A 25,833-nucleotide genomic window follows, 5' to 3' on the forward strand; every position below is an offset into this window, starting at 1 on the left:
ACTATTTTGGGTTGGAACTTAAGTTAACATTTTTTTTCATTAAGTTTAAAACTAATTTAACATTACTTTACCCGCTATAGTGTTGTTATTCAACTTTTATAAAAATAACAATAATAGTAATTGATTTTCTTACAACTTATATGCATGTAATGACTGTCAATTTTTTTTTTTGTGTTTTGGAAAAAAAGACAAAAAACAATTGAAACTTTTGGTCAGAATGAACTGAATATATATTTTTTTTTAATTTTTAAATTTAACGGTTGAACTGAATAATTTTGTAATGAGATTCAAAAATGTTATCAGAATTACATATTTACAAATATATAAATATGAGTAACACTTACACTTTTGGTTAAAAAGGAAATGAATAATCTGGACTTTTGGTTAAAATGAAATGAATAATCTGGTAATCGGATTCAAGATCCGACTTTCAAATACCGCTACAAAATTTTAATTTTTAGAAAACCATTTATTATTAAAATTGACTAAATGGGTCGGCATGGGTAACTCTCAAGATCTTATGCAAAGTTTATCTTTTATGATTCAGTGTCTAAAATATAACTACAAAGTCATCTTATTTCTGTAACAAATCAAATTTTTAAAAAAGATATTTAAAGAGTTTACTTATTAGTTATAAAAAATATAATAAAATATAATGTAAGATGATTGACGAAGATTATAAAAAGATAATATAAAAATAATAGTTTGTGAAAAAGATTATTTAAAGAGTTTACTCATTAGTTATTTTTAGTATTTTTAAATTTCAAAGTTTTAATTAATTTCATATAATAAAATATAATGTAAGATAATTGGTGAAAGTTATATAAAAATAATTGTTTGTAAAAATTTAATGTATATTGATGTAATACCATAATACTATATAATGTTAAATTAAATTTTAAACCAAAATGATAAATATTTTTAAAAACATACTAATTTGGTAAATAAAATTTCTCGTTACCCTAATTTGGAAAAAAACTCAAAAAAAAAAGTCACTTGTGCATTTGTGGTTACGCTAATAAATGTAGTTGCTTCTATAGAATATTATTGCAACTTTTTTTTAATTGGACCTATCTTTGAGATAAAGTGGGACATTAACTACTAGTCTACTATACTTAACTTGGAAAAAGAGCATAAACATTTCCAAGGTAACTTTACTTGCAACTATGTGTCATACAAATAGGGCCAAAACTGTAAACTTAGGAACATTTTGCACTAATTAAGATGTCATGTACAGATAATATAGCTTGAAAGTAAAATGTTAGTATAATGCCAGAGTTCATGGGTGGACCACATGCTCTTACATTTGCCGAATCTCAAGACCGCTTACAATAAGGCCGAACATGGTTCCTTCATAAGTTATGAATTTTAGATACATCGGAATATGATTGCTTCTGAGCTCAGAATGCGAGTTGAATTTCCACACAAGAACTTCCATCCATCCATCATCCCTTTCTTTTGGAACCCCATTAGTATTAGGTAAATTCCATTGGCTTGGCGGTCGAAAACAAATAAGTCCAACCTCTTTGTTTTTCCACTCGAAAACATTCCTTACTTTCACAGGAGCATGCAATCCATGACATGTTTTTGAAAGTTTAAATATGAGATAACACATGTAATTTGTATGTGGTGACAACATTTTACTTTCAATTTTGCACTTAATACCCAATACTTGTCGCTTTGAAATCTCAATTTCCCCTTGAAATCTGCATTAGCAATATATCATGTGAGTACACAATTTTTACAGACCAAGTAACAATAGTACGTAAGTGAGAGCAATAAAGGCAAAGGTTGATGTATAATTAAGATAGGGTTTAGTATCTGGGGATGTGAGTAACTTTTACACTTTTTCTATTGTGTGAATGTAACTTTCATTTGGTTCATTGTATGTAACTAACTCGCTAAATTGAACGATTAATGTAAAAGTGTATACGTGACACACCATATGAGCTGCCACGTAGAAGTTTTTGATTGGTCAACGTAAAAATTTTACATTAATCATTCAAATTTAGCGGGTTAGTTACATAAAATGAACCAAATGAAAGTTACATTCACACAATAGGAAAATTATAAAAGTTACTTACACTTCCAGATACTTAACCCATTAAGATATGTACATGCTTTGATGATTTTGTTCCTCCAATTTGTGTATATTTATACCCGGGGGCATTAGTTAGTGCATATAATAAACTTAATCTTTTCTAGATAATAAAAAGTTACATTTTATGTTCATTAATTCAATCTAATAATTACAACCTTAAATGAATCACAAATGTATATTTTTATGTTTTAAGAAAATTTGAGCTAATATTTAAAGAAAGTTCATCAAATGCATACTAACTACCTGATGTTTTCAGATGACTACATAGTTAGCAATTCCCATTTATATATCATTACAAGCTTTAGTTTATTACCAAGGGTATACAATAGGAGAAATTCGTTAATAATGCGAGATAGTTTACGACAAACTATATTCAGCATAGATAGGAAATGTAATCCATTAGTTAAATATAGGGAAGACAATATGAAATTTGTCCAACTAGCAAACCTCGTCTCAGCTGAATATTTCAAATGAAAAGGCTTTTCTATTGAAGACTCGTACGAAGCTTCCGTTTCCGAAAGCATAAAACATATCTTTTCAATCTGTACTTCTTTTATCAAGAACTCCTATTCATCAAAAGTTGAACTTCATTAGCAAATCACAAATAATTATTCTTTCTATAAACATCGTAAATTAAAAGATATTTTTAACCTCCTTAGCATTTCCTGAGCTGTTCAATGTTTCTTTAGAATCAAGTGGAGAGTGTTGTACTTCTTTCGGTTTCTTGAATTCTGCATATTTCCAATTTTTCTGATATTTCTCGATCTTTTTAGACCCATCTTGTTCATACTCCTATATAAATTAACTTGCATTATTATAAACTTATAATGTAGGACTTGAAATTTTAACTTGTTTATGTATCATTAAAAAACATGAAACAAAAGAATCAATAACAGAAGCAAAAACTTAAGTGTCATGGAACTTGCATTATGTATGGTCCGAAACTCTATGCCTTCAATATAGACGATATTTCCACAATAGCTTCGCGAAAAGCTCTCCAGTAAAACTTCAAATACAGTACCTTCCTCATAATTCAAGATTTGACACAATTCAATCATCATCCACCCGTCTTCTCTCCACGTGGCGAAATCTGAATGTAAATTATCGCTCCCCCTTCTGTATTTTAAGTTTACGTACATCTGTTTAGCTAGACATTTTCCTGGTTCACGAAACTTAAATACTAGATGAACCCCATAGTTATCGCCCGGAAGTAAAAGTTGAGGTTTTATCTTGATTCGGATGTTTAGATTCGATATATCCAACATTTTTGCTACTACCTGAAACCTGTGGATAAAAGCTTAATTAATAAAACAAGGCTTCCAGACACTTTGTTCTTCTTTGTCTTCGGATTCTTTTCTGCTTCTAGCTTTGGATTTAGGTTGAATAAATAGCAAATAGAAAGGTTACTTCTGGTCTTCGAAACAAGGGTTCTTGGTTTCTTCCTAGGTCGTCGACTAGTTAGGGAATTACAAGGCCTAACTATATTTGACTCTTAACTATGGATATAACGGTGATTCAATTTGCTTTAATTAAGGTTTGTTGGTTTTCTTTCAATACATCATAGAACTTAGAAACCACACCAACTGCTAGGCCATCAAAAATCACCTACTACTCTATGTGATTGTCAAAGACCGTCACAAATTCCACTACAAGAAAATTCACTTTCAGCAAGAACAAAAGTCTTTGCTAAATGTCTACAACAAGGACATGTCTTCGCCAGAAGATCATGGTCGAAGTCTCATGGTAGGACAGTACCAACCTTTTTAAGAAAAAATCACCTACAACGACGACTTGGTCCTCACTATAAATTTTTCGGTAATAAATATAAAACTATCATTAGGTAGAAATATATTTATACAATATACATGTATACATGTATTATAAACGTATAAAGCTAGAGTAAATACTTAATCTACAGTGAGGATAAAGTCCATGCATCATCTTAAATATTGTCAGGTCAAACTAAAACATCAACTAGGCCCACTTCTTTTGTCTTTTAGCGTGTTTAGTGACGACATAGTGTCTTGCTATAAAATCTACTTGCTAAAGGTGAATATTCTTGTAGTAAAACAGCCATAAACCACCAAGTATTGTCAAAAACCAGACACACACAAATAGAGAAACTATATGAAACTATTCATTGAATTAAACAGGGGTAAAATGCTAGTGTTAATTTCCGTTAGCTTAAAAAAGTAAATCAGTATTTATTCTAAGGTTACCTTATCAAGAAAAACTTGCAAATACACATAAAGAAGAGGAGAAACAGAATGGAACCTTGATTTTTGATTTGATCGCCACTTGCGTGTCTGTATTACTTTTGAACCGCACGGAATGTCCATAGCCAGTTTTCCATTGTTAATTATGAAATGAGAAGATAGAGCCTTTGGTACTACTCTTTTACACGATCCATGACTGTTAACGTATGAAAAGTTTTTTGCTGATATCATCACATTTCTTTTGCCGTTGCTTACCAAAGAAAACCACTGTTATATAACACAAAAAAATCAAACCTAATCTTTATATTAATACGAGGTGCATGCATGATTACGCTTTATCCTTTTAGCAAACACTTTAGATAAGTAATATGTATTTAGTTAAAATAATTTAGACAAGATCAGAGCTTTCTTGGTTCGCTTAGTACACTCTTAGATAACATGAAAATGGGTTAAGAACTTTAAGTAGATATATTGATCCGGATTGATCATTATCGATCCGTATAATTATTTGGTTAATTAAATCAATTCGATGAATAACTTAATGGATATAGAGAGCCTAACTCTGCAATGGCAAAGCTTAATACAAAATTTTGATAAGTGAATAGATGTGCGAGAAAATGGAATTAGTCAAACGAAATAGATGCATCTTTTAAGTTGCCATCTACTAATCATCTAGAAACTGCTCAGTGTCGCCTTCTACGGGTTTTGAGCCCCAATACCTCAACGGTGTATGGGGGAGGTTAAGATGTACGTAGACCTTACCTCTACCTAAGTAGAGAAGCTACTTCCATTTTCTACCTAAATGGTAAAAAAAAGCCCACCAACCTTTGCATGGGATGAGGATCGAACCCATAACCTCTGCCTCTTCAGAGGTCAGGGTGTTTACCACTTATCCAACCATGCTGCTTTCTTTATGCTATATGACAATGAAATAATGAAATGTGTTATGTGCTTAATTTTTTCATATATTAGTTTATGTCAAAATAATTTAATGTTATTATTAAAAATATAACTTATGCTCGTAGAATATATCATAAATAGTACCGCTTTGCCTTCTTGAAAAGAGAATCCATCACATAGTACGTCGTGAAAAACCTTAAACCATGAAGTAGGAAAGCCACCTGACATATTATATAATTGTTCATAGTCTTTAGGAAGTTTGGGCTTCCATATCTCATAATCCTCCTATATTTTAAACAAATAAAACATTAGGTGAGTTTGAACCAATGACTCTCTCGCCGTAAACCAATATTTCATTTATATAGATTTTTTCTTAAATGATTCTAAAAAGTGTACATTTTTGTTAACTTAATTATTTGCAATAAATGAATGCAAAATGTTATAAAGAAAACGTACATTGTAATTGTCGATGTTTTAGAAAATGTTCACAATTGTACATATAATATATTTGCATGTACTTATAATTGTGGAAATCAATATTTCACACATATTTTAGTTTTTTCACTCATGGGAAATGCAAAGATATACCAATAACTGATCTGGATAAGTAAAAGTGCGTACAAACATAAGATGTATATATTTTTGTGCAATTATTAGTGTAAACTTCTACACTTTGAGTAAAAATTGTCACTTTTTATAATCTGTGTTCTACATGTTTATAAGTATATAAACAAAGTAAATGGCAAAAGTTTACGCATTCTACTAAGGTTCTTATTGCAGTGTGTTTATATATTTCTGGATAAAATCTAGAATGCAACTAATGAAAGAAAATTAATTACCCCGTACTAATATTGTAAAAAGTATGAAAACTACAGACTTACTTGGTATGCCAATGCCAACCTAAGTTTTTCAACCAGCTCACTAGCGCTTGGTCGACCATCACTATCAAAATCAAGACATTTAAAAGTGATGGCAAAATATGCATCTAATGATCCTGGCACAATTTGTTCTTTTATACCCATAAATATCTTTTCATCGAGACTACTTTTATCCAAAAAAAATTCCTTAACTGCCTCCATTTCCTCTGCACATACCAATCTCCCCAACATCATCTCCAATAAAACCACACCTAATGAATAAATGTCAGACGCTGCATTTAAAAGACCCAACGTTTCGTACTGTGGATCTAAGTAGCTCATTGATCCCTCCAAATTAGAAATTTTAGCCCTCCAATCATCGTCAAGGAGAATGTTGTTGCCTTTGATGTCTCTATGTATGACTGGAGTACCTTTTGTACTGCCACCTGTGTGAAGATGTTCTAATCCCCTTGCAACATCGAGGCCTAACTTGAGGCGTTTAATCCATGTAAGATCAACATTGTCCAAATGCTCAGCAAGTGTTCCATTAGACGCATACTCATAAGCAATAATGTTTATACCCATTTCATTGCAATATCCTACAAGACCAACAATATTCTCGTGCTTATGCTCAAAAAGAACTTTCAACTCTCTCATATATTGAGAGTTTCCTTCTTCTGACTGGCTATCAAATCTCTTTGCAAGAAATTGGGTACATCCATTAGAATTTACAAATGACTTAATTTGTCCTTTATACATCTTCCAGAATCTTCCTCTTCGAATGTAGTTGCATTCTTTGAAATTTTGTGTGCCAAGTTTGAAGTCTTCAAGTGAAATGTGGAGGCTTTCCTTCCTGTTATTCTGTAAATCACAACATTCTGAGATTTAAGGTATAGCTAAGATGATTTACACATCCATCTCAAAAATTTTTGTTTAGTAAATATTAACTTTGTTATGCTAAATATATATCACCAAGTCATGCCAAACTACAAGTATATTTTTAAAAAGGGTATACAGATCAGAACATTTAATTTATCAATCAAAATTCTTACTTGGTCAAAATCAACATTAAATTTTTTTAATTAGTTTGAGGTCGTTTTATAATGTTAAAAATAGAAGCTGATATATCCCAAACAACATCAAACAAGGCGGGCCAAGGGAGATGGGTGGGTCGGTTAGCATTCAAGAATAGCCTAACAAATAATAAGCCCGTTAGGGTCTGCAAGCTAGCTTCCGCCTAGTGCCAAATCTCTTGCCAAATCCATGGGAACATCTATTTGTTAAGAGAGTATGATTATGTTACTTAACATCTATTTTATTGTTTAGTGTTTATTGAAACTATATTCTGATTTGTCACATCTCTTTTTATCTCTGAACACTACCGATGCATGGTCCGTACTAACAATACTCTCATTCTCATCTATCATCTATTTTAAACATACAAAAATCAAAAACACATGGATTATATATATCAGCATTTTGGTGCCTTGTCTAAAGATTATATTTATCTGTATATTTATATGTTTGGTGGATTAGTATAATACAACCTTAAACATCGTACATTCATCTGACCAAAAAACTATTCATTTCCAAAGATTAAATTATCATTATAAGAAGAAAAATCCATACCAAAAAAAACTACTTACTTGAAGGTTCAAAGATTTCTCAAGTTCTTTGATGATGACTTTCATTGTTGGACGTTCAATTTGAGTTTTTGCTACACATTGACTTGCTATTTTTAAAAATGTGTATAACGTATCCTGATAAAGCTCGTCACTTATCCCATAAATATTTTCATTAGCTTCCTTCAACTGTGGATCTACCAATTTCTCTATAGTTCTGTCATTAAGGCATTGACATGCTAATGATGGAAGGCCCGTTGTATTGTACATTTTGTCATATGCCAAGTTCCCAGACATCATTTCACACAAAACCACTCCAAAAGAGTAGATATCTGATTGAGTTTTCAACTTGCCTGTTTGCCAATATTCTGGATCCATGTAAACTTCTGTACCGCCGATATTACCACTAATGAGGGTGCTACCTTGGTCATATGTAGGGTGTAACTTGGAGAGCCCAAAATCTGCAATCTTTGCCTCCCACTTATCATCTAATAGAATGTTTGCACTCTTTATATCCCTGTGTATTATGCATTCCTTGTCTTTTGTAACTTTGTGAAGATATTCTAATCCATAAGCAATATCAATGCATATTTTTATACGTTGAGCCCAGCTAAGATTATTAATCTTATCACAATTTCCCAAATAATCTTCAAGGCTTCCATTAGAAGCATATTCGTAAATTAATATCATTTCTTGTTCTTCGTTACAGAATCCAATAAGAGAAACTATATTTGGATGCTTACATTTGCTAAGCAGTTCAACTTCACCTAAGAACCCTTGTTCAGCTTGCCCGTCTACCCTACGAAAAAGACGTTTAATAGCTACAGTGCTATGCTTGTCTGAAAATTCACCTTTATTCTCGCCTTTTGTGGCTGTTGATGAACTTATGCCACCAAAATGGCCAAGGTTTGCTTTGTACACCATACCATATCCACCGGATCCAATGCAGTATGTGCTAGAAAAATAGTCGGTCGCCAATCGTATATCACTCAATCGAAATCTTAGGCGATCCAAAAAATTTACCTGCAAATGTAAGTGTTAAAAGTAAAGCAAAATGATGCACAATGTCTTGCATTATGCAAATAAAAATATATAAAGGTCATGTACTTACCACTTTGTTCTACTTGACTTACTAGAATCAAGTGATGTGCATACTAGGCCTAAAATTAGGTTTGCATTATGGAATTAAAATGATTCAAATGTTGTATATCTTCCCCTGAAGTCTAGTGATAATTAATCATACATGTCTTATTAATCACTAGAGGGGTACGTGACGGTAGCAACGAGTAGTATAGGTAGTTCATGTAAAGAGAGATAGATAATGTAAATATATAAGGGCAAAATACGTTTATAAGAGGAAAAGTTGAAAGTAGTAAATAAAGATGGATAATTTATGGAGATCCAACCTATATATCGAAAAAAGAAAAAAAAAAGGGGGGGGGGGGTGGGAGGAGGAATGCTTTGTAAGAGAGACATTAATGATCCTTCAAACTCTTTGCCCCTCTTGTGTACAAGAATCGGGGAATCATACTTTTGTGCTTACTACAATCGCGTACAAACTTTCAAACGCGCAACCGGCATATGACGCTACTACAAGGCGGCGTCTTCGAGCGGCGTCCGTCGGTTCGTGTCTCTTTTGGCCGCAGCGTCTATACAAAGAAAATTTGAAGTAGCCGTTGGAAATGGAGGGGGAGGACGCTCCTCTTTTGTTTTGTTTTTTAAATTTTCCTATAAAATACAACCATTTCACCTAATTTCATCACATTTAAGGTTGTAAAACTCGTGGATCGGGATCAGATCGGCGAGGCGGGGAGACAGGAGTTTTTGAAAAATCAGGAAGATATCCTGAAGAAATCGGATTGGGTAATTTATATATAAAAATAATATATTATGAAATTATATGTATGGAAATAATATTAATTTTATTTGTTAGTTAATTTTTTGGTATTAATGATATGTTTATTAGAGTTAATGGGCTAAATTGTAAAAAATTTCATAAATTTATATTCATAATGTGATTTGCTAACTAGTGTCCCTAGTGCACTAGTTAAGAAGCATTTAATAAAACATTTAATGAAGTCCAGCTTTCCTAAAATATGAAAATATGTATTAATTATTCATTTAAAAATAGAAATCGCTAAGTTGAATTAATACACATTGAATATAGTTTTTGATTAATAAAGAAATAACAAATTCATCAAATGCTTCTTAACTAGTGCTCTAGCACTAGTTAGCAAATCCCTTAATAATAATAGTAATAGAATAAATAAATAAAATCAATCAAACTAAAAACACTAAAGTTGATAAAGTGGGAAACAAATATAACCCTAAACCCTAAACAAAGAAAACGCACGCCTCTTTTATTTCGCTCTCTTTTTCCCTCTCTACCTCTTTTATCCTTTTTAATGGCCCTGCCAGATTTTGCTGCAAACTACCGCCGGAAACATCAAGATCTACCAATGATTTGGCAAAATATCTTCTTCTACAGGTCCAGGTACTCTCTAGCGACCAGATTTGACAGATTTCTAGCCTTTTACCAGCGTTGACCAGTACCTGGGCGATTTTGGCAGTTTCGTCTCCTATACCACCGGTCCTGATTTAGAATCCGAGATATCGGCCAGTGCAGCCGATTTGTACAACCATGATCACATTTCACCGTATTTTTATACTCTCTCTCAAATTGTATACATTTTATACCATTTCATTACACTTCATTCAAATTTTATATTTTCTCTCCCACCTTTCATCCAAAACCATGCCTAGGAAAAACACCAAAAACTTTTCACATGAACATCAAACTTCACAACCCACATCATCTCGCTACAATTACATGCCTTTGGGATCTCCTCCGTCTATGTCATCTTCAAATGTGATAGGGCAATCAAGAAACTATGGCCCGATAAACACCACTATTCAAAAAGAGTTAAATGAAAGATTTTAACAATTTCTAACTACTTCAACAATTTCAATTGGCCAACAACAGAGGCAATATCAAGATACAGGGTCTCAAGCGGCACATACTAGTGTCGCTTCAGCAGAGGAAAAGGTTGAAGAAATCCCTACACCGCCCAGACGACTAACCAAAAAAGGAAAGAAGTGGCCGACAAGCACAAGTGGTCCGTTGCAGGCAGATTTTTGTTGTCACAGGGGTGGACACACGCTTCACAGGACTCCCAAATCGTGATTAGCCAAGACGAGTCAATGTTTCAGAGTAAAGTAGTCGAGTGGTTCAACACAAAGAAAAATGTGGAGTACACAACAAGAGTCAACTGCAAGGCAAATGGAAAAGATCAAAAAAGGTTGTAAGATTTTTGATGCTATTTTTGATAAGGGATAAGTACCTAGGAATGTAATGAACTATGCAAGAATGTTTATGCTATGTAATGAACTACTTAAATGTTTATTATATGTAATGAACTTTTAAATCCTATTTATTGGATGCAATCGGGTATATGTGGCAACCATATAAGCTGCCACTTGTAAGTCTTCGATTGGTCAGATACATCCAATAACCTGGATATGAAAATTCATTACATACAATAAACATCCAAGTAGTTCACTACACAACATAAACATTCGTGCATAGTTCATTACATTCCCAGACACTTATCCCTTTTGATAAGGTCGACGAACAGGGACGATAAAGTGGCGCATACGATAGATTGATTTACAAAGTCGCACATGAGCAGTACCAATCAACTTATGGACCCTCTCAATTCCAGCATGAGGCATGTTACAATTTTTTAAGGATTGTCCCAAGTTTTGGAGTCATAGTGTGGCAAAACGGACCGCAACCTCGTCGGTAAATCTGGGTGATGATGGACCAAGAAACTTTGGAATGCATCTGCCAAGCCAGATGTGGCGTTAGAGAAGTTGTTTGGAGATGACCCAATTAGGAAACCACTGGGTCGCAATGTTAGTCGTCGGATGTCGAGCGGTTCGGATGCGACTTCTAGTAGGGGCGGTTTGAGCGGGTCAGAAATGGCATTGAGTAAGCTTGATCCAATGTTGTTAATTCAAAAAGAAGCTCCCACAAAAATTGATGAAAATCATGTGAAAGCAGAGGAAGAGCGGGAGAAAAAAGAAGATTATTACTTCCGAAAGAAGGCGGTCGAGGCATTTAAGCTTCTTCAGCAACCAATATCCACCGGTGTATCCCAAAAGGAGTTGGAGATGATCAAGGCTTCTCGCAGATTGTTGATGGATAAGCACGGGCCGCATTTTGGATCACTTTAGGTTGTTGTAATGTAGTTTATAATTTCTAGTCGAATGTTTTAGTAATTTCTAGCGTAATGTCTTTTATATCAGAGTGTAATGTTTTATTATTAAGTAATGTAATGTTTTTTATTATTAATAAATTGTGTTTATTTATTTTTTGTATTAAAAAAATTAAATAATAAAAGAATAAAATAATAGGGGGTTATAAGGAGTGGGGTGTTCTAGGAGAGAGAATAGCTGAAGTGGCATGAAAGAATAGTGAAGGAATACAGGAAGAACAAAGGGTTATAAGGATAGGCCTAAATGTCTAGAGTTGGAGAATCTGGGCTAATTAATTCCTAAGGACATGGATATGATGGCGTAGACAGTGACTCAAAACAAAAGGAAGGTCATAGAGTTGATTATTTTTTACTGTTGTTGATTCATTTTGTTGACTAAAAATGACACTGTTTGGCAAGTGGAAATGATTTCTAGTTGAATTTGTGCTTATTTTTTCTTGGTTGCATGGGTTAAAAGCCCACTGATGTAACCATCGTTTTTATGGGTAGAATCCTTTTCAATAAATATACACGTTATGCATAAAATAATAATGTTTTTCAAAAAAATATGTATATAAAATAATAATGTTTTTCAAAAAAAATATGGATATGTAATTATGTATACCAAATGCTTTTAATGGTAAAAAAAATACATATTCGTAAGTTATACGCAACTATAAACGTACATGGGATGATGACATTTCTAAACAAAAATATAAACAAAAACCCGTAAGATTTTCCGTGCTCATGATTGTAGAACAAAAATGCTTAAATTGTAAAGATTAATTTGTTTCATGATCTAATTCTTCCATGAAAGGAACATATTGATCTTTTCCCTGTGCACAAAAGTTTTATATTTATAATACTATGTTACTAAAAAAATAACCCCCATGTTGAAAGTTACATGAGGAGAAATGTCCCAATAAAGTTACCAGACTCTCACCGCCACGAACACCACTGTATTGCGCGGGTATCGTGCTAGTATAAACTTATTAATATGAATATAAATGTAATTATGGTTTATTAAAATTAAATAACACTAATGTGAAAATATAAGTGTGCCTTCCAAATTTGAAGTCTAAATTGTTGGCTGCACATTTTATGCATGGTTAAAATATGTGTGATTCTCACAATTCATTCCTTATATGAATTAGACGGTGCAACCTTTTGTATTTGTCAAAAGAGAAACAGTGGAAACAAGATGAGGGAAACATGGAAATGTGTTTTCAAACATATCAAGCTATAGGCTATGATATGGGCTTAAGACTTTGACAATGCTGCATGCAATTCCTCTATAAAATGAGACATGCATTTGTAGATTACATATGACACACTTCACGTACCACAACACAAAACACCATCAAACACAATATATTAGAGATACAAAATTCTCTATGTATTTTTCTTTTCATCCAAACTCTGTAAAAACTGCAAATTATAGTGGATTGTTTCTCGGCTTCTGCAACCCGTGGTTATTTTCCCGTTTTGGGTTTTCCACGTAAATCCTCGTGTCTCTATTACTTTATTTCTATTTGGTGCTTTATTACACTTGATATATTAATTCCATTCCGCATCTAACTAATATTACTATAAACTTCTCTCGGATCCTTGGGCGTGTTTTTAACACACGTTTACTACAATTGGTATCAGAGCATCCGGGTTTTGATATTAGTTTACAGGAATTATTTTATCAAGTGGCAAATCACGTCTACAATGAAATTCGATATTTCATTGTTAGATCGAAACACCAGGTTTCCTCTATGGCAAGTAAAGATGAGAGATATTCTAATTCAAATGGATTTACACAAGGCACTTCTGGGTACCGCTAGGATGCCCACATCATGGACCGAAGAAGAAAAAGAGATGAAAGATCTAAAAGCTCTATCCCAAATTCGTTTGCATTTGTCAAACGATGTTTTGCAAGATGTTTTGAAAGAAACTTCAGCGGCTTCATTATGGCTAAAATTGGAGCAATTGTTGATGACTAAGAGCTTACCCAACAAGTTGCATTTAAAGCAACTGTTGTTCAATCTTAAAATGATTGAAGGGGGTTCTTTAACTGAACATATTTCCACATTCAAAGAGTTAGTCAATAACTTAGAGAATATGGATGTTCAGTACAAAGATGAAGACTTGGCTTTATTTTTGTTGTCATCATTGCCCGAATCCTACAGCCACTTTCGTGATACTATCATCTACAGCCGTGACACACTTGTCTTAGATGAAGTTTATACAGCTTTGGATTCAAAAGAAAAGATGAAGCATATTACTGGTGGTGGTTCTAGTGATGTGAAAGCCGAAGGTTTAAATGCTAGAGGAAGAACATCAGATAGGGGTAAAAACCCTCAATCTTTCAACAAATCCAGAACCAAGTCTAAAGGCAGGCAAAAGTTTTGCAGTTACTGCCACAAGAATGGACATACTATTGACGAATGTTTCAAGCTAAAGAATAAAGAGAAAGCAGCAACAAATGGTAAACAAGTTGGCACTTCGGGTGAAGTCGATGTAGCCGAGGCCGAATGTATTGGAGAACTCCTAACAGTTTATTCAGATAAACTGGATTCCATTGGCGAATGGATACTTGATTTTGGTTGTACTTTTCATATGTGTCACAACAAAAGTTGGTTCTATACATTTGAAAAAGTTAACCAAGGTTACGTATTAATGGGCAATAATACTATATGTCCAGTTGTTGGACATGGCTCAGTCAGAATCCGTATGTTTGACGGCGTTATCCAAACCATTGGGAATGTTAGATATGTTCCTGACCTCAGAAGAAACTTGTTATCTCTTAGTTCCTTTGATCAAGAAGGATACGAGTTTGCTGGAAAAGATGAAGTTCTCAAGGTATTCAAAGATGGTTCTGAGATATTAAGAGCCAAACGAAAAACCTCATACATCTATTTTCTTGAAGGGCAAAAAATTTCTAGTATTGCTGCTGTTGGTTCAAAGTCTTTTTCTGATCAAGATCAGTCCCTTCTTTGGCATCTTCGACTCGGCTATATGAGTTTCCATGGCATGTCCGAATTGAGTCGAAGAGGATTACTTGGTGAACAAAATATTGTTGATTTAGAGTTATGTGAAGATTGTGTATATAGCAAGGCAAAACGGGTGAGTTTTACAAGTGGTATTGATACAACAAAAGGACCACTTGACTATGTCCACTCAGATTTATGGGGACCAGTTACAGTTGCTTCCAAAGGTGGAGCTATTTATATGCTCACTATCATTGATGATTTCTCCAGGAAGGTGTGGTCTTTCTTCTTGAAACATAGAGGAGAAGTTTTTTCTACTTTCAAGAATTGGAAAGTTCAGGTTGAAAAGCAATCAGGATTTGTGGTAAAGTATCTTCGCACGGATAATGGACTAGAGTTTTGCTCACAAGAGTTTAATGCCTATTGCCGAAAGGAAGGCATCACTCGACACCGCACGGTGGTCCATACGCCTCAACAAAATGGTGTAGCCGAAAGGATGAATCGCACCATTATGGAGAAGGTCCGTTGTATGCTTTTTAATTCCAAATTGCCAAAGTCCTTTTAGGCAGAGGTTGCTTCGACTGCATGCTATCTTATCAACTTATCACCTTCACGAGCAATTGATAAGAAAACTCCGTTTGAGTTATGGTCCGGCAAACCTGCCGATTACACGAGTTTAAAACCTTTTGGATGTCCAGCATATGCACGTGTTGACAATGGGAAGTTAGAACCAAGAGCAATCAAATGTGTTTTTCTTGGTTACAATCCAGGGGTAAAAGGTTACAAGTGTTGGAGCTCTGAGCTGAAGAAAGTTATTATCTCAAGAGATGTTACTTTTGATGAGTCTAAAATGATTCAACCAGTTTCAGACTCTTCAAAAGGTACAGATGCATCATCTGAAGCAAGAAAAAAGCAATCTGAAGTGGAGGTGGAGCTTCCTACTTCACCTACAACTCATCAGGGTAAAGTTGTGTATCAAGAGTCTTCCTCGCCTAATGAGCATGTAGTTGTTGAGGATTCAACACCTTCACAACCACAAGGTACTACTCGAAGCATTGCAAGAGATAGGGAGAGAAGACAAATTATTCCTCCGAAGAAGCTTGCTGCTTATGCTCTTACTGTTGCTGATGATATTGAGTCAGATATGGAGCCCTTGAATTATGACGAGGCTATCAAGTCTAAAGACTCAAGTGATTGGATGATTGCTATGCATAATGAGATGGAATCCTTGCAAAGAAATAGTACTTGGGATTTAGTACCTATTCCGAAAGGAAAAAGGCCAGTTAAATGCAAGTGGGTATACAAGCTCAAAGAACCTGTCAACCCAACAGAGAAACCAAGGTACAAAGCTCGGTTAGTAGCTAAAGGCTACAACCAGATTCCTGGCATCGATTATACTGACATTTATTCCCCAGTTGTCAAACATACTTCCATTTGTGTATTGTTGGGGGTTGTTGCTTCTAATGATTATGAGTTAGAGCAACTAGATGTTACTACAGCTTTCTTAAATGGCGAGCTTGAGGAAGAGATTTTTATGCAACAACATGAAGGCTTTGTAGTTCCTGGCAAGGAGAACTACGTGTGTAAACTGAATAAATCTCTATATGGCCTCAAGTAGTCTCCTAGACAATGGTATAAGAGGTTTGATTCATTTATGACCAGTCACAAATTCAAAAGGTGCACCCGTGATAGTTGCGTTTATTACAAGAAATGTGACGATGGTTCAATGATCTACTTACTCTTATATGTGGATGACATGTTGATCGCAGCGAAAGATATGAAGGAGATTTTGAAATTAAAAGACCAGTTGAAAGCTGACTTTGAAATGAAGGACTTAGGAGCTGCCAAGAAGATTATAGGTATGGAAACTTTTCGTGACAGGAAGTCTAGGGTCTTGCATCTTTCTCAGAAAAGTTATATTGAGAAAGTCCTAAGACGCTTCAATATGCATGAAGCAAAACCTGTCAACACACCTTTTGCAGCTCATTTCAAGCTATCATCCGCTTTGAGTCCTACTACTGAGACTGATGTGGCGTATATGGCACACGTACCATACTCTAGTGCCGTTGGATCCTTGATGTATGCCATGATTTGCACGCGCCTGATTTGGCTTATGCTGTTAGCATGGTTAGTAGGTATATGGCGAACCCAGGAAAAGAACATTGGAAAGCAGTACATTGGATTTTTCGTTTTTTGCGAGGTACGTCTTCTGTGTGTCTACACTATGGTAAATCTAACACCGGGGTGTTTAGATATGTTGATTCAGATTATGGCAAAGACTTGGATAAACGAAGATCAATTACAGGGAATGTGTTTACTCTAAATGGTTGTGCTATTAGTTGGAAAGCCCAGTTATAGTCTACAGTTGCACTATCTTCTACCGAGGCAAAATATATGGAGATTACAGAAGCAGTTAAGGAAGATATATGGTTGAAAGGATTATTTAGAGAACTTGATGATAGAATAAAGGTTACCACAGTTTTCTGTGATAACCAAAGTGCTATTTTTTTGAGTAAAGATCAGATGTTTCCTGACCGAACAAAGCACATTGATATTCGTTATCATTTTGTGCGAGATATCATTGAAAAAGGTGATTGTGTCATAGACAAGATTGATACAGATTATAATCCCGTTGATATATTCACCAAGAGTCTTCCAATAGCCAAGTTCAAACTATGTTTGGACTTGATGGGTATTTCTAATCACAATTGTGCCATTTTGGCTCGTGGTAGAGGAAGTATTTTAATTTCTTGGAAACAATTTTTCTCTATATGCTGATTACAGGTTCTTAAGGAATTTTGGAGTTTGATGAGCTGTTAGTTTTTTGACTGATCATAAAGCATGTTGTAGAATCTACGACTTGCTGCATTTTGAAGTCAAGGTGGAGATTGTGAAAATATAAGTGCGCCTTCCAAATTTGAAGTCTAAATTGTTAGCTGCACATTTTATGCATGGTTAAAATATGTGTGATTCTCACAATTCATTCCTTATATGAATTAGACGGTGCAGCCTTTTGTATTTGTCAAAAGAGAAACAGTGGAAACAAGATGAGGGAAACATGAAAATGTGTTTTCAAACATATCAAGCTATAGGCTATGATATGGGCTTAAGACTTTGACAATGTTGCATGCAATTCCTCTATAAAATGAGACATGCATTTGTAGATTACATATGACACACTTCACGTACCACAACACAAAACACCATCAAACACAATATATTAGAGATACAAAATTCTCTATGTATTTTTCTTTTCATCCAAACTCTGTAAAAACTGCAAATTATAGTGGATTGTTTCTCGGCTTCTGCAACCCGTGGTTTTTTTCCCGTTTTGGGTTTTCCACGTAAATCCTCGTGTCTCTATTACTTTATTTCTATTTGGTGCTTTATTACACTTGATATATTAATTCCATTCCGCATCTAACTAATATTACTATAAACTTCTCTCGGATCCTTGGGCGTGTTTTTAACACACGTTTACTACAACTAATTTTTTTATTTTGTTCCAACGCCTCTTATATAGCCATTAAACTATTAATAATTGTCCCAATTATCTTTCCAAAAAACTAATTGCTATGTTTTTAAACCAGATATGCAGATAAACATGCACCCTAAATTACTATTTACCACAATATTTCAATCTTAATGAAATCAAACCATACCTTCAAGCGATGGGATAAAACAAGACTTTGATCATGTTTGCATTGGCGTTCCAATGCTCGCTCAAGTCGTTGGAGAACTTTCTTCATATTTAGACGTTCTGAGCGCTGCTTCTTCAAGCAAAAATATGCCGTCTCGGAGAAAATATTTAAGGATTCCATGTTCATTTGTTTATGTAGATTGGGATCAATCTTCTCATCTAGTGTCTTATCTTCGTAACTGGCTCGGGCCATTTCTTCAAAATACCAATACTTTTTGTGTTGTGGAGTTGCAACGGATGCTTCTATTCCAAACAAAACTTCAAACAGAACAACACCAAAGGAGAAAACGTCTGACTTATGAGTCAAACCTAAGGTGTATTCATATTCTGGGTCCATATACAGAAAAGAGCCTAAGTATATACAGATACGGTGATGCTGATACCTTTTAACTTTAACAGCGATTCCAAAATCATATAATTTGGGCTCCCAGTTGTGATCAAGTAAAATTTTGGAGCTCTTGATGTTACTATGTATCACACTATGATTTTCTACTGCCTCATAATGAAGGTAACTCAATGCACGTGCTATCCCAACACATATATGTAGTCTCTGCATCCAACTAAGCGTTGAGCTATCTAAGTGTTTGTTCAGACTTCCATTCGCCTCGTGCTTGTTTATGATCACTTTAGCATGCTTGGAGCGAGTGATTTTGTAAATAGGAACAATATTCTTATGCCTGAGATCTTTTAGCATATCAATCTCGTTGTAGTTAAGATCATCTATCCGTACAACAATATTGACCGATTCTCCAAATGTTTGTGTTAGTCGTCCCTTGTAAATTTGTGTAGGTCGTCCCTTGTAAATTTTTGAGGAAAAAGTTTGTATAACAAGGTTTTCTTCAGCGAAGTTGTTGGTGGCTGATTCTATGTCTTCAAATGGGATCGAAATACTGTCGATATACTCTTCTCGGGACAAAACAGAGTTGTCGACGTTGGAAGATGAAGAAGATGTGATATCTGTATTGTTGTAAATAGAAAATGTGAATGTAGAAAAGCCCAAAACGAAGATCGGGAGAAAGTAGATGGAAGAACATAATCCTAATAGGGGTTGTAAAAATCGGCGTGTGATTGGCCAAGAAATCGGGATCAGAGGGATCGGCCATCTAGGATAAAATTCCAAAACAGTCTAAAAGTCGGTCAACAGTCTAAAAATCGGTCAACGGCTCAAAATCGGGTCAACTTTGGTAAAATTTGGCTAACTTGGTCAAAAATCGGCCGACTTAGGTCAAAAATCTGCTCAAGTTTTTCTGTAATAAACTATTACTAAAATCATAAATTGGCTTGAATTTATGTCAATTGTTTGAGTTTTGAAGTATTATGCTAATGTTTCTAAACAATCGTGTTTAAGTTTATAGTTTTTTACATACAATTTCATAAATCATTATTTTATATATAAATAATATATATATTCTCCTCGATCTGATCCCGAATTTTCAAAAAAAACCTGACTCTCTAGCCAATCCGATCCCGGGTCACAAGTTCTCTAACCTCGACCCTAATTACAAACAAAAATACTTATCTTTCACAAACTCTTCAAAGTGGTAAGATGATGTACCTTCACGAGGCGTTGAATGTTCCTATAATATCAATAATCACAATTCTTCGTTTAATAAACTTATACAATAGTATGACAAATGAATATATATATATATATATATTATAGCTAAAAGCTAACGAAATGGACTAAAGATGGTCTTACAAGACTTTCATGTTTGCGTTGAACGTCTAACGCGCCTTTTAGTATTTGGAGAACATGTTTCATATCTGGACGTTGTAACCGTTGCTCCTTTAAGCAAAAATAAGCTACTTCAGAGAAAATGTTTAATGATTCCAAGTTCATTTGTTCTCGGAGATCAGAATTGATCATATCATCCAGTCTCTTCTCTTCATAACAGAATTGGGCCAATCGAGCAAAGCCCAAACTATCATTGTGATCTGGACTGCTTGATGCATCCCTCCCAAAGAGGACTTCAAACAGAACAACACCAAAAGAGAAGACATCTGACTTATTAGTCAAACCTCTAGTGGTTTCATATGCTGGGTCCATATATTGTAATGAGCCATTATATTGATTGGTAAGGTAAATTTGATTTCTTTTAGCTCTCACAGCAAATCCAAAACCATGTAACTTAGGTTCCCAGTCTTGATCAAGTAAAATTTTGGAGCTCTTGATGTTACCATGTATCACAGTACTCTGATTCCCTATCGCATCGTAATGAAGGTAACTCAATGCATCTGCAATCCCGACACATATATGCAGTCTCTGCATCCAACTAAGCGTCGAGCCACTACTTAGATGTTTGTCTAGACTTTCATTAGCCTCATACTTGTTTATTATGATCACTACATTATCATTAACTGGCTGAGAGATTTTAAGAATAGGAGCGATATTTTTATGCCTGAGATCTTTTAGGATAATAACCTCATTGACTACGATGTGTAGTTGCATGCATATTCGTACAACAATATTGTCGAATTCTCCTGATGATTGTATGAGTCGTCCTTTGTAAATTTTTGAGGAAGAAGTTTGTGTGATAAGATTTTCATCATTGAAGTTGTTGGTGGCTGATTCTATCTCTTCTAGTGAGATTTTAATACTGGCAAGATACTCATTTAGGGACATAACAGATGCGTAGACGTTGGATGATGAAGAAGACATGATGTCTGCGAGAAGTATATAGACATAGTAAAATTTAGATGAGCGCATAAAAGGATATCATGGCAAAATGATAGAACAAATAAGGGTTAAGTCACTGGATGACCATCGTACTTTCCTTCTTGTACATGGTTGCTCATAAAACCAGAAAACTAAGCTGTATGACCAACATATTTTTCAAATTTGTACACGGTTGACCAAAAGTTTACCCTTTTACCGGTTACATTATTTTTTGATGACGTGGCAATGAAGTGGATTATTTTTAACGATGACTTGGATGCCCAATCAGCAATTATGTGTATAAAAATGTATTCCTAATTTGTATAATAATAATAATAATAATAATAATAATATATTGAATTAACACCGGCAGATTCTGACAAGCAGCAAACTCTAAAAAAGTTAACCAAACATAAATTCTCATATATTGAAAACGAATCATACATGCTCATATATGGAAAACGAATTCATTTCACTGATTGTCAAATAAATCTAAGGTTTTCAAAACCCCCAATTTCAAACTAAATTTAATACAAATAAATCTGTTATACATGCAACAGATCTGGAAATTTATTTCCTAATTCCAAACTAGGGTTTTCAAAACCCTCAAATCCAAACTAAATTCAAATACATGTACAAATTTTGGTCAACCGGTCAACTTTTAGTCAACCGTGTACAAATTTGAAAAGTATGTTGGTCATACAGCTTAGTTTTCTGGTTTGATGGGCAACCATGTACAAGAAGGAAAGTACGATGGTTATCCAGGACTTTTCAAATTGCAACGTCATTGCCACGTCATCAAAAAATTATGTAACCGGCAAAAAGGTAAACTTTTGGTCAACCGTGTACAAATTTGAAAAGTATGTTGGTCATACAGCTTACTTTTCTGGTTTGATTGGCAACCATGTACAAGAAGGAAAGTACGATGATCATCCAGTGACTTAACCCAACAAATAAATACAAAACTAGAGTAAATGCAAATTAAAAAAAGTCAAAAGGATTCAAATTATATTTTGAATAAGCGTTATACAAGGTCTTTGGATAAAAATCAATTGTCAAAATTCAAAAAATTTGAATTTTGATCATCGATTTAAATACAAGGATCAAGATGACTCCAACTTTACTATTTATTTTTGAATTTTGATCATTAAATTTAATACAAAGTTCAAGATCCCCAATTTTACTAGTTTAATTAAAAACCACTTTAAAGGATCTCCATCCTCAAACCCATTATATAAATTTTGACATGGTTATTTCACTTATTTGGTTGTGAACTCGTGATATTAATAATATACCTGCTCTTAAAATTAAAAAATTCATATACATCTTCTAACGTTAAAAGAAATTTGAAACACACCTTACACTAAAAACAAAACTCCTTTTGAATAAATAAGAATACAAAAATAAAGTTAAAAAGCTTCAAACTTAAACTAAAGAGAGATTTAAGATATCTTAAGTTCTTTATTTTAGGCCATTAAGGTATGGGCTTCGCCCTTAATGGTATTACGTATTAACTAGGATAGCTCATAGGGTGATCATCGTGTTATCTAATTAAAGGGCTTGGCATTTAGCCGTCATGGCTCCACCGTAGACTAACAGGCTTCGTCTATAGTTTACGGGACACGGCCTACGCCTTTTGAATTGGGTTAATCAAAAAGACAATATAAAAATTATAAATAATAAAAAAGTTAAAAAAATCATAAACAAACCTTCTTTACATTCTTTCGAGTTTTTGACTCACTTTAGTTACAGATTCTCTAACTTCCTTTTGCCACCAGTTTTCAGGCAAATATGATGTAGGAGGTGGGGTTGGTGGTGGTCAATTGGCGGCAAGTGAAGGTGGAGACTATCAAAAGATTCAACTTTTTGAAAGTTCGAAAACATAAAATCACGTGTTTTACTTATTTGTTTTTCTGGTTCATCAACGCGAAAATATATAATCACGTGTTTTATTTGTATGTTTTTCTGGTTCATCAACGCTTTGGTGTGTAAAGGAAATGACAGGAAGTTATGTTAGAAGAGGGGTTGATAGTTCTCATTGTTACCATATGGAGTATATTGACTTTTCATTATAGGTCGGTCAACAATGAATAATGATACCCAGCTAATTGTAAAGCAATTTATTTTGAAGTTCTTGTCATAACACATATTTAATATTAAAAATGATAAATGTTTCTAAATATCTTTTAAAAATCTATACGAAACTTTTAAAACCTGACATGTTCATTACTTCTTTTATCAAATCTCATCTTTTAATCTTGCCACTGTCATAATCTCATTATTAAAAGGATTTTTAAAATGATTAATTAGTCCGAAACGTTTATCATTTCCCATATAATATATTAGTCATAGTTATAAGGATACGTTTTATGTATAAAATATTTATATTTCATTGTTGCCATAGTTGTTACTCGTTACTCATCTTCCACATTTCATCACTACCATCATTATTATGGGATTTGATTATTCTGTCGCATTAGGCAAGTAACCCACTAATGTCCCCCTATTATTAAGCATTGAATATAAAACTTATCGCCACACAATAAATTAAATACTTATTTACAACTTGACATGTACCATGCATGATTGACTTTGAGATGGTTATACTATGAAACTTATTAAATACTTCGAAATAATTCAGCTTGAATTATTATACGCGCACGCTAAGTTGACTTCGAGATGCTTAATCTATGTAACTTATTAGTTAAATTAGTTTATAGTTAGTTTAAACATGGGAAGTATGGATTGAAATATTTCGAGATCATAACTTATTGACAATCTTTAAATTAATAATAATAATAATAATAATAATAATAATAATAATAATAATAATAATAATAAGTCAGCTTAAAATTTGATATATAAATAGAGCTTTTAACTAATTAAAAAGGTTTTTTAATATATATTCAGAAAAACTCATAACATATATCATATATCATCAATCAATCATATATATATAACCCTTTTTTTTAACGAGAACTCTTAAATTATATATTAGATCACATATATTTTTTTATTAACATGTGAAACGTTTTAAAAATATAAGTTGTAGAAGAAAATTTTGTTCAAAGCCTTATATATAATCGTTTGTTCACATGTGAACGAAAACGTGAACATATTCATTTACAAGTTCATAAAAGCCTATTTTGAAGGTTTTTAAAAAAGTTATTTTTACAACATATTTTTTTGTATCATTTCACATGTAAATGAACAAAAACAACATGTGATCCAATACATAATTTGGAATTCTTAAATATACGAGTATATACTATATTAAGGCGTTAGTAATCCAAGAGGTTTTGCATTAAATATACTTATCACTAGCCATGTACAAGTGTTACATATAGGCATGGTCATTACTATGGTAAATTAATGATCCGTTCAAAAAAAATTACTATGGTAATGAGGTTGAGGTTCCGCGCTTTCTTTGGCTAACCGGGCGATCAAAACACAAAGATATCGATTGGAACTCATGGAACTCTTTTAACATCTAATGTGTTTGTAATTTTATTCGGCTTTACCTATGTATCTAGCATCTTGCTAGCCTCTGCTATTAATAAAATATTTGTTGTTCAAAAAAAGAATGAGGTTGAGGTTCCATGTATAAATGTTACATGAAAAGGGTGGTCATCACTATGGTAATCGAAGAGGTTGAGGTTCCATGTATAAATGTTACATAAATGGTTCATTTTCCTCTACTATAATTTGCTTACAAATAGTGTACCACGTTTCTGAACACAAAGGTCAATCACAAATGGGTCATGAGTGCCTTCAAGTGATTTTTTTGAGGGTTGAAACCAAGTGACACACAAACGGCACCAGCAGAAAATTCTAACGATGATCCAACTCCAAGTAGTCTTGGTTGCGAATTGTGGAGAAGAACACTTGGAGCACTTGAGCAGCTAAGTCATAGCCACGAATCTGCTTACCCTTTTTGACATGGGCAAGCTCTTTAAAACCATGTGCAGATTAGGATGATATATTGATATATGTTGATAGCATGCGTAAACAGACTGAACTTTACATTCTAGCAAAGAAACACATTAATCGAGCATGGAAATTGCGACTGTCTGTTTCGTTTAGCTTGAGGTTCTAACAAAAGGATACGACGTGTAGATTGATCGAACGGGTACGAGGGAAACCTGAAGATCGCCTTTGATCATTGCGGAAACATTAGTAAAGAGATCATTAAGAGCACTAGTAAGTTCATCGTGCTCCGGTGTTTTCAAATTTCAGGCCATGTAAAGAAATACCATTGTCAGGGTTCACGTCTTCTCTCCAAGAGGCTAAAACCTCTACCATATGTACCTAGTTTAGTTATACATTCTGATGAGATTCTGATTCTCTATCAGGGATCATATCAACTAACCAAGTGTTAACTTTTGTAGTAATATGATAGTACATATTTTGCTGCGAATTTCAAACACGAGAACTTTCCTAGTAATAGGAAAATTTTTGGTGATGCAAACTCCAAACTCTGAGAAATATCTTAATTCTTTGATTCTTTCTGCTTTATCTTATGGATTCCCATTTTTTTTTATCAAACCAAA

The 25,833-nt window shown here is 33.8% G+C and overlaps 2 protein-coding genes across 2 annotated transcripts; both read right to left on the reverse strand.

Moving 5' to 3' along the window:
* Positions 1–1,192: 1,192 nt before the first annotated feature.
* Positions 1,193–19,053, reverse strand: LOC122599250. Its single transcript, XM_043771730.1, has 9 exons — positions 18,590–19,053; positions 7,721–8,719; positions 6,099–6,935; positions 5,362–5,502; positions 4,376–4,584; positions 3,028–3,385; positions 2,753–2,893; positions 2,549–2,667; positions 1,193–1,706 (listed from the first exon to the last, which is right to left on the reverse strand). The coding sequence occupies exons 1-9, from the start codon at positions 18,962–18,964 to the stop codon at positions 1,301–1,303; spliced, it is 3,585 nt and encodes a 1,194-aa protein (XP_043627665.1). The 5' UTR covers positions 18,965–19,053; the 3' UTR covers positions 1,193–1,300.
* Positions 18,979–21,286, reverse strand: LOC122601153 (receptor-like protein kinase FERONIA). Its single transcript, XM_043773922.1, has 4 exons — positions 20,327–21,286; positions 20,183–20,204; positions 19,053–19,584; positions 18,979–19,003 (listed from the first exon to the last, which is right to left on the reverse strand). Exons 1-4 carry the CDS (start codon positions 21,284–21,286, stop codon positions 18,979–18,981), a joined length of 1,539 nt encoding a protein of 512 aa, XP_043629857.1.
* Between the last annotated feature and the right edge of the window lie 4,547 nt (positions 21,287–25,833).

Source organism: Erigeron canadensis, chromosome 5 (genome assembly GCF_010389155.1).
Source record: "Erigeron canadensis isolate Cc75 chromosome 5, C_canadensis_v1, whole genome shotgun sequence".
NCBI lineage: Eukaryota > Viridiplantae > Streptophyta > Magnoliopsida > Asterales > Asteraceae > Erigeron > Erigeron canadensis.

Bases quoted from the DNA above. Each gene is read 5' to 3' on its own strand.
- LOC122599250 (XM_043771730.1), bottom strand. From the start codon at position 18,964: ATGGACCCAGAATATGAATACACCTTAGGTTTGACTCATAAGTCAGAC. The intron at 2,894-3,027 runs GCAAGTTCCATG...TAATTTATATAG, and splicing joins AGTTTCGGACCATACATAAT to GAGTATGAACAAGATGGGTC. The intron at 1,707-2,548 runs GTTTGCTAGTTG...TTGCTAATGCAG, and splicing joins AAATATTCAGCTGAGACGAG to ATTTCAAGGGGAAATTGAGA.
- LOC122601153 (XM_043773922.1), bottom strand. From the start codon at position 21,286: ATGTCTTCTTCATCATCCAACGTCTACGCATCTGTTATGTCCCTAAAT. The intron at 20,205-20,326 runs GTAAGACCATCT...TTGATATTATAG, and splicing joins AACGCAAACATGAAAGTCTT to GAACATTCAACGCCTCGTGA. The intron at 19,585-20,182 runs GTACATCATCTT...ACAACAATACAG, and splicing joins ACATTCAACGCCTCGTGAAG to ATATCACATCTTCTTCATCT.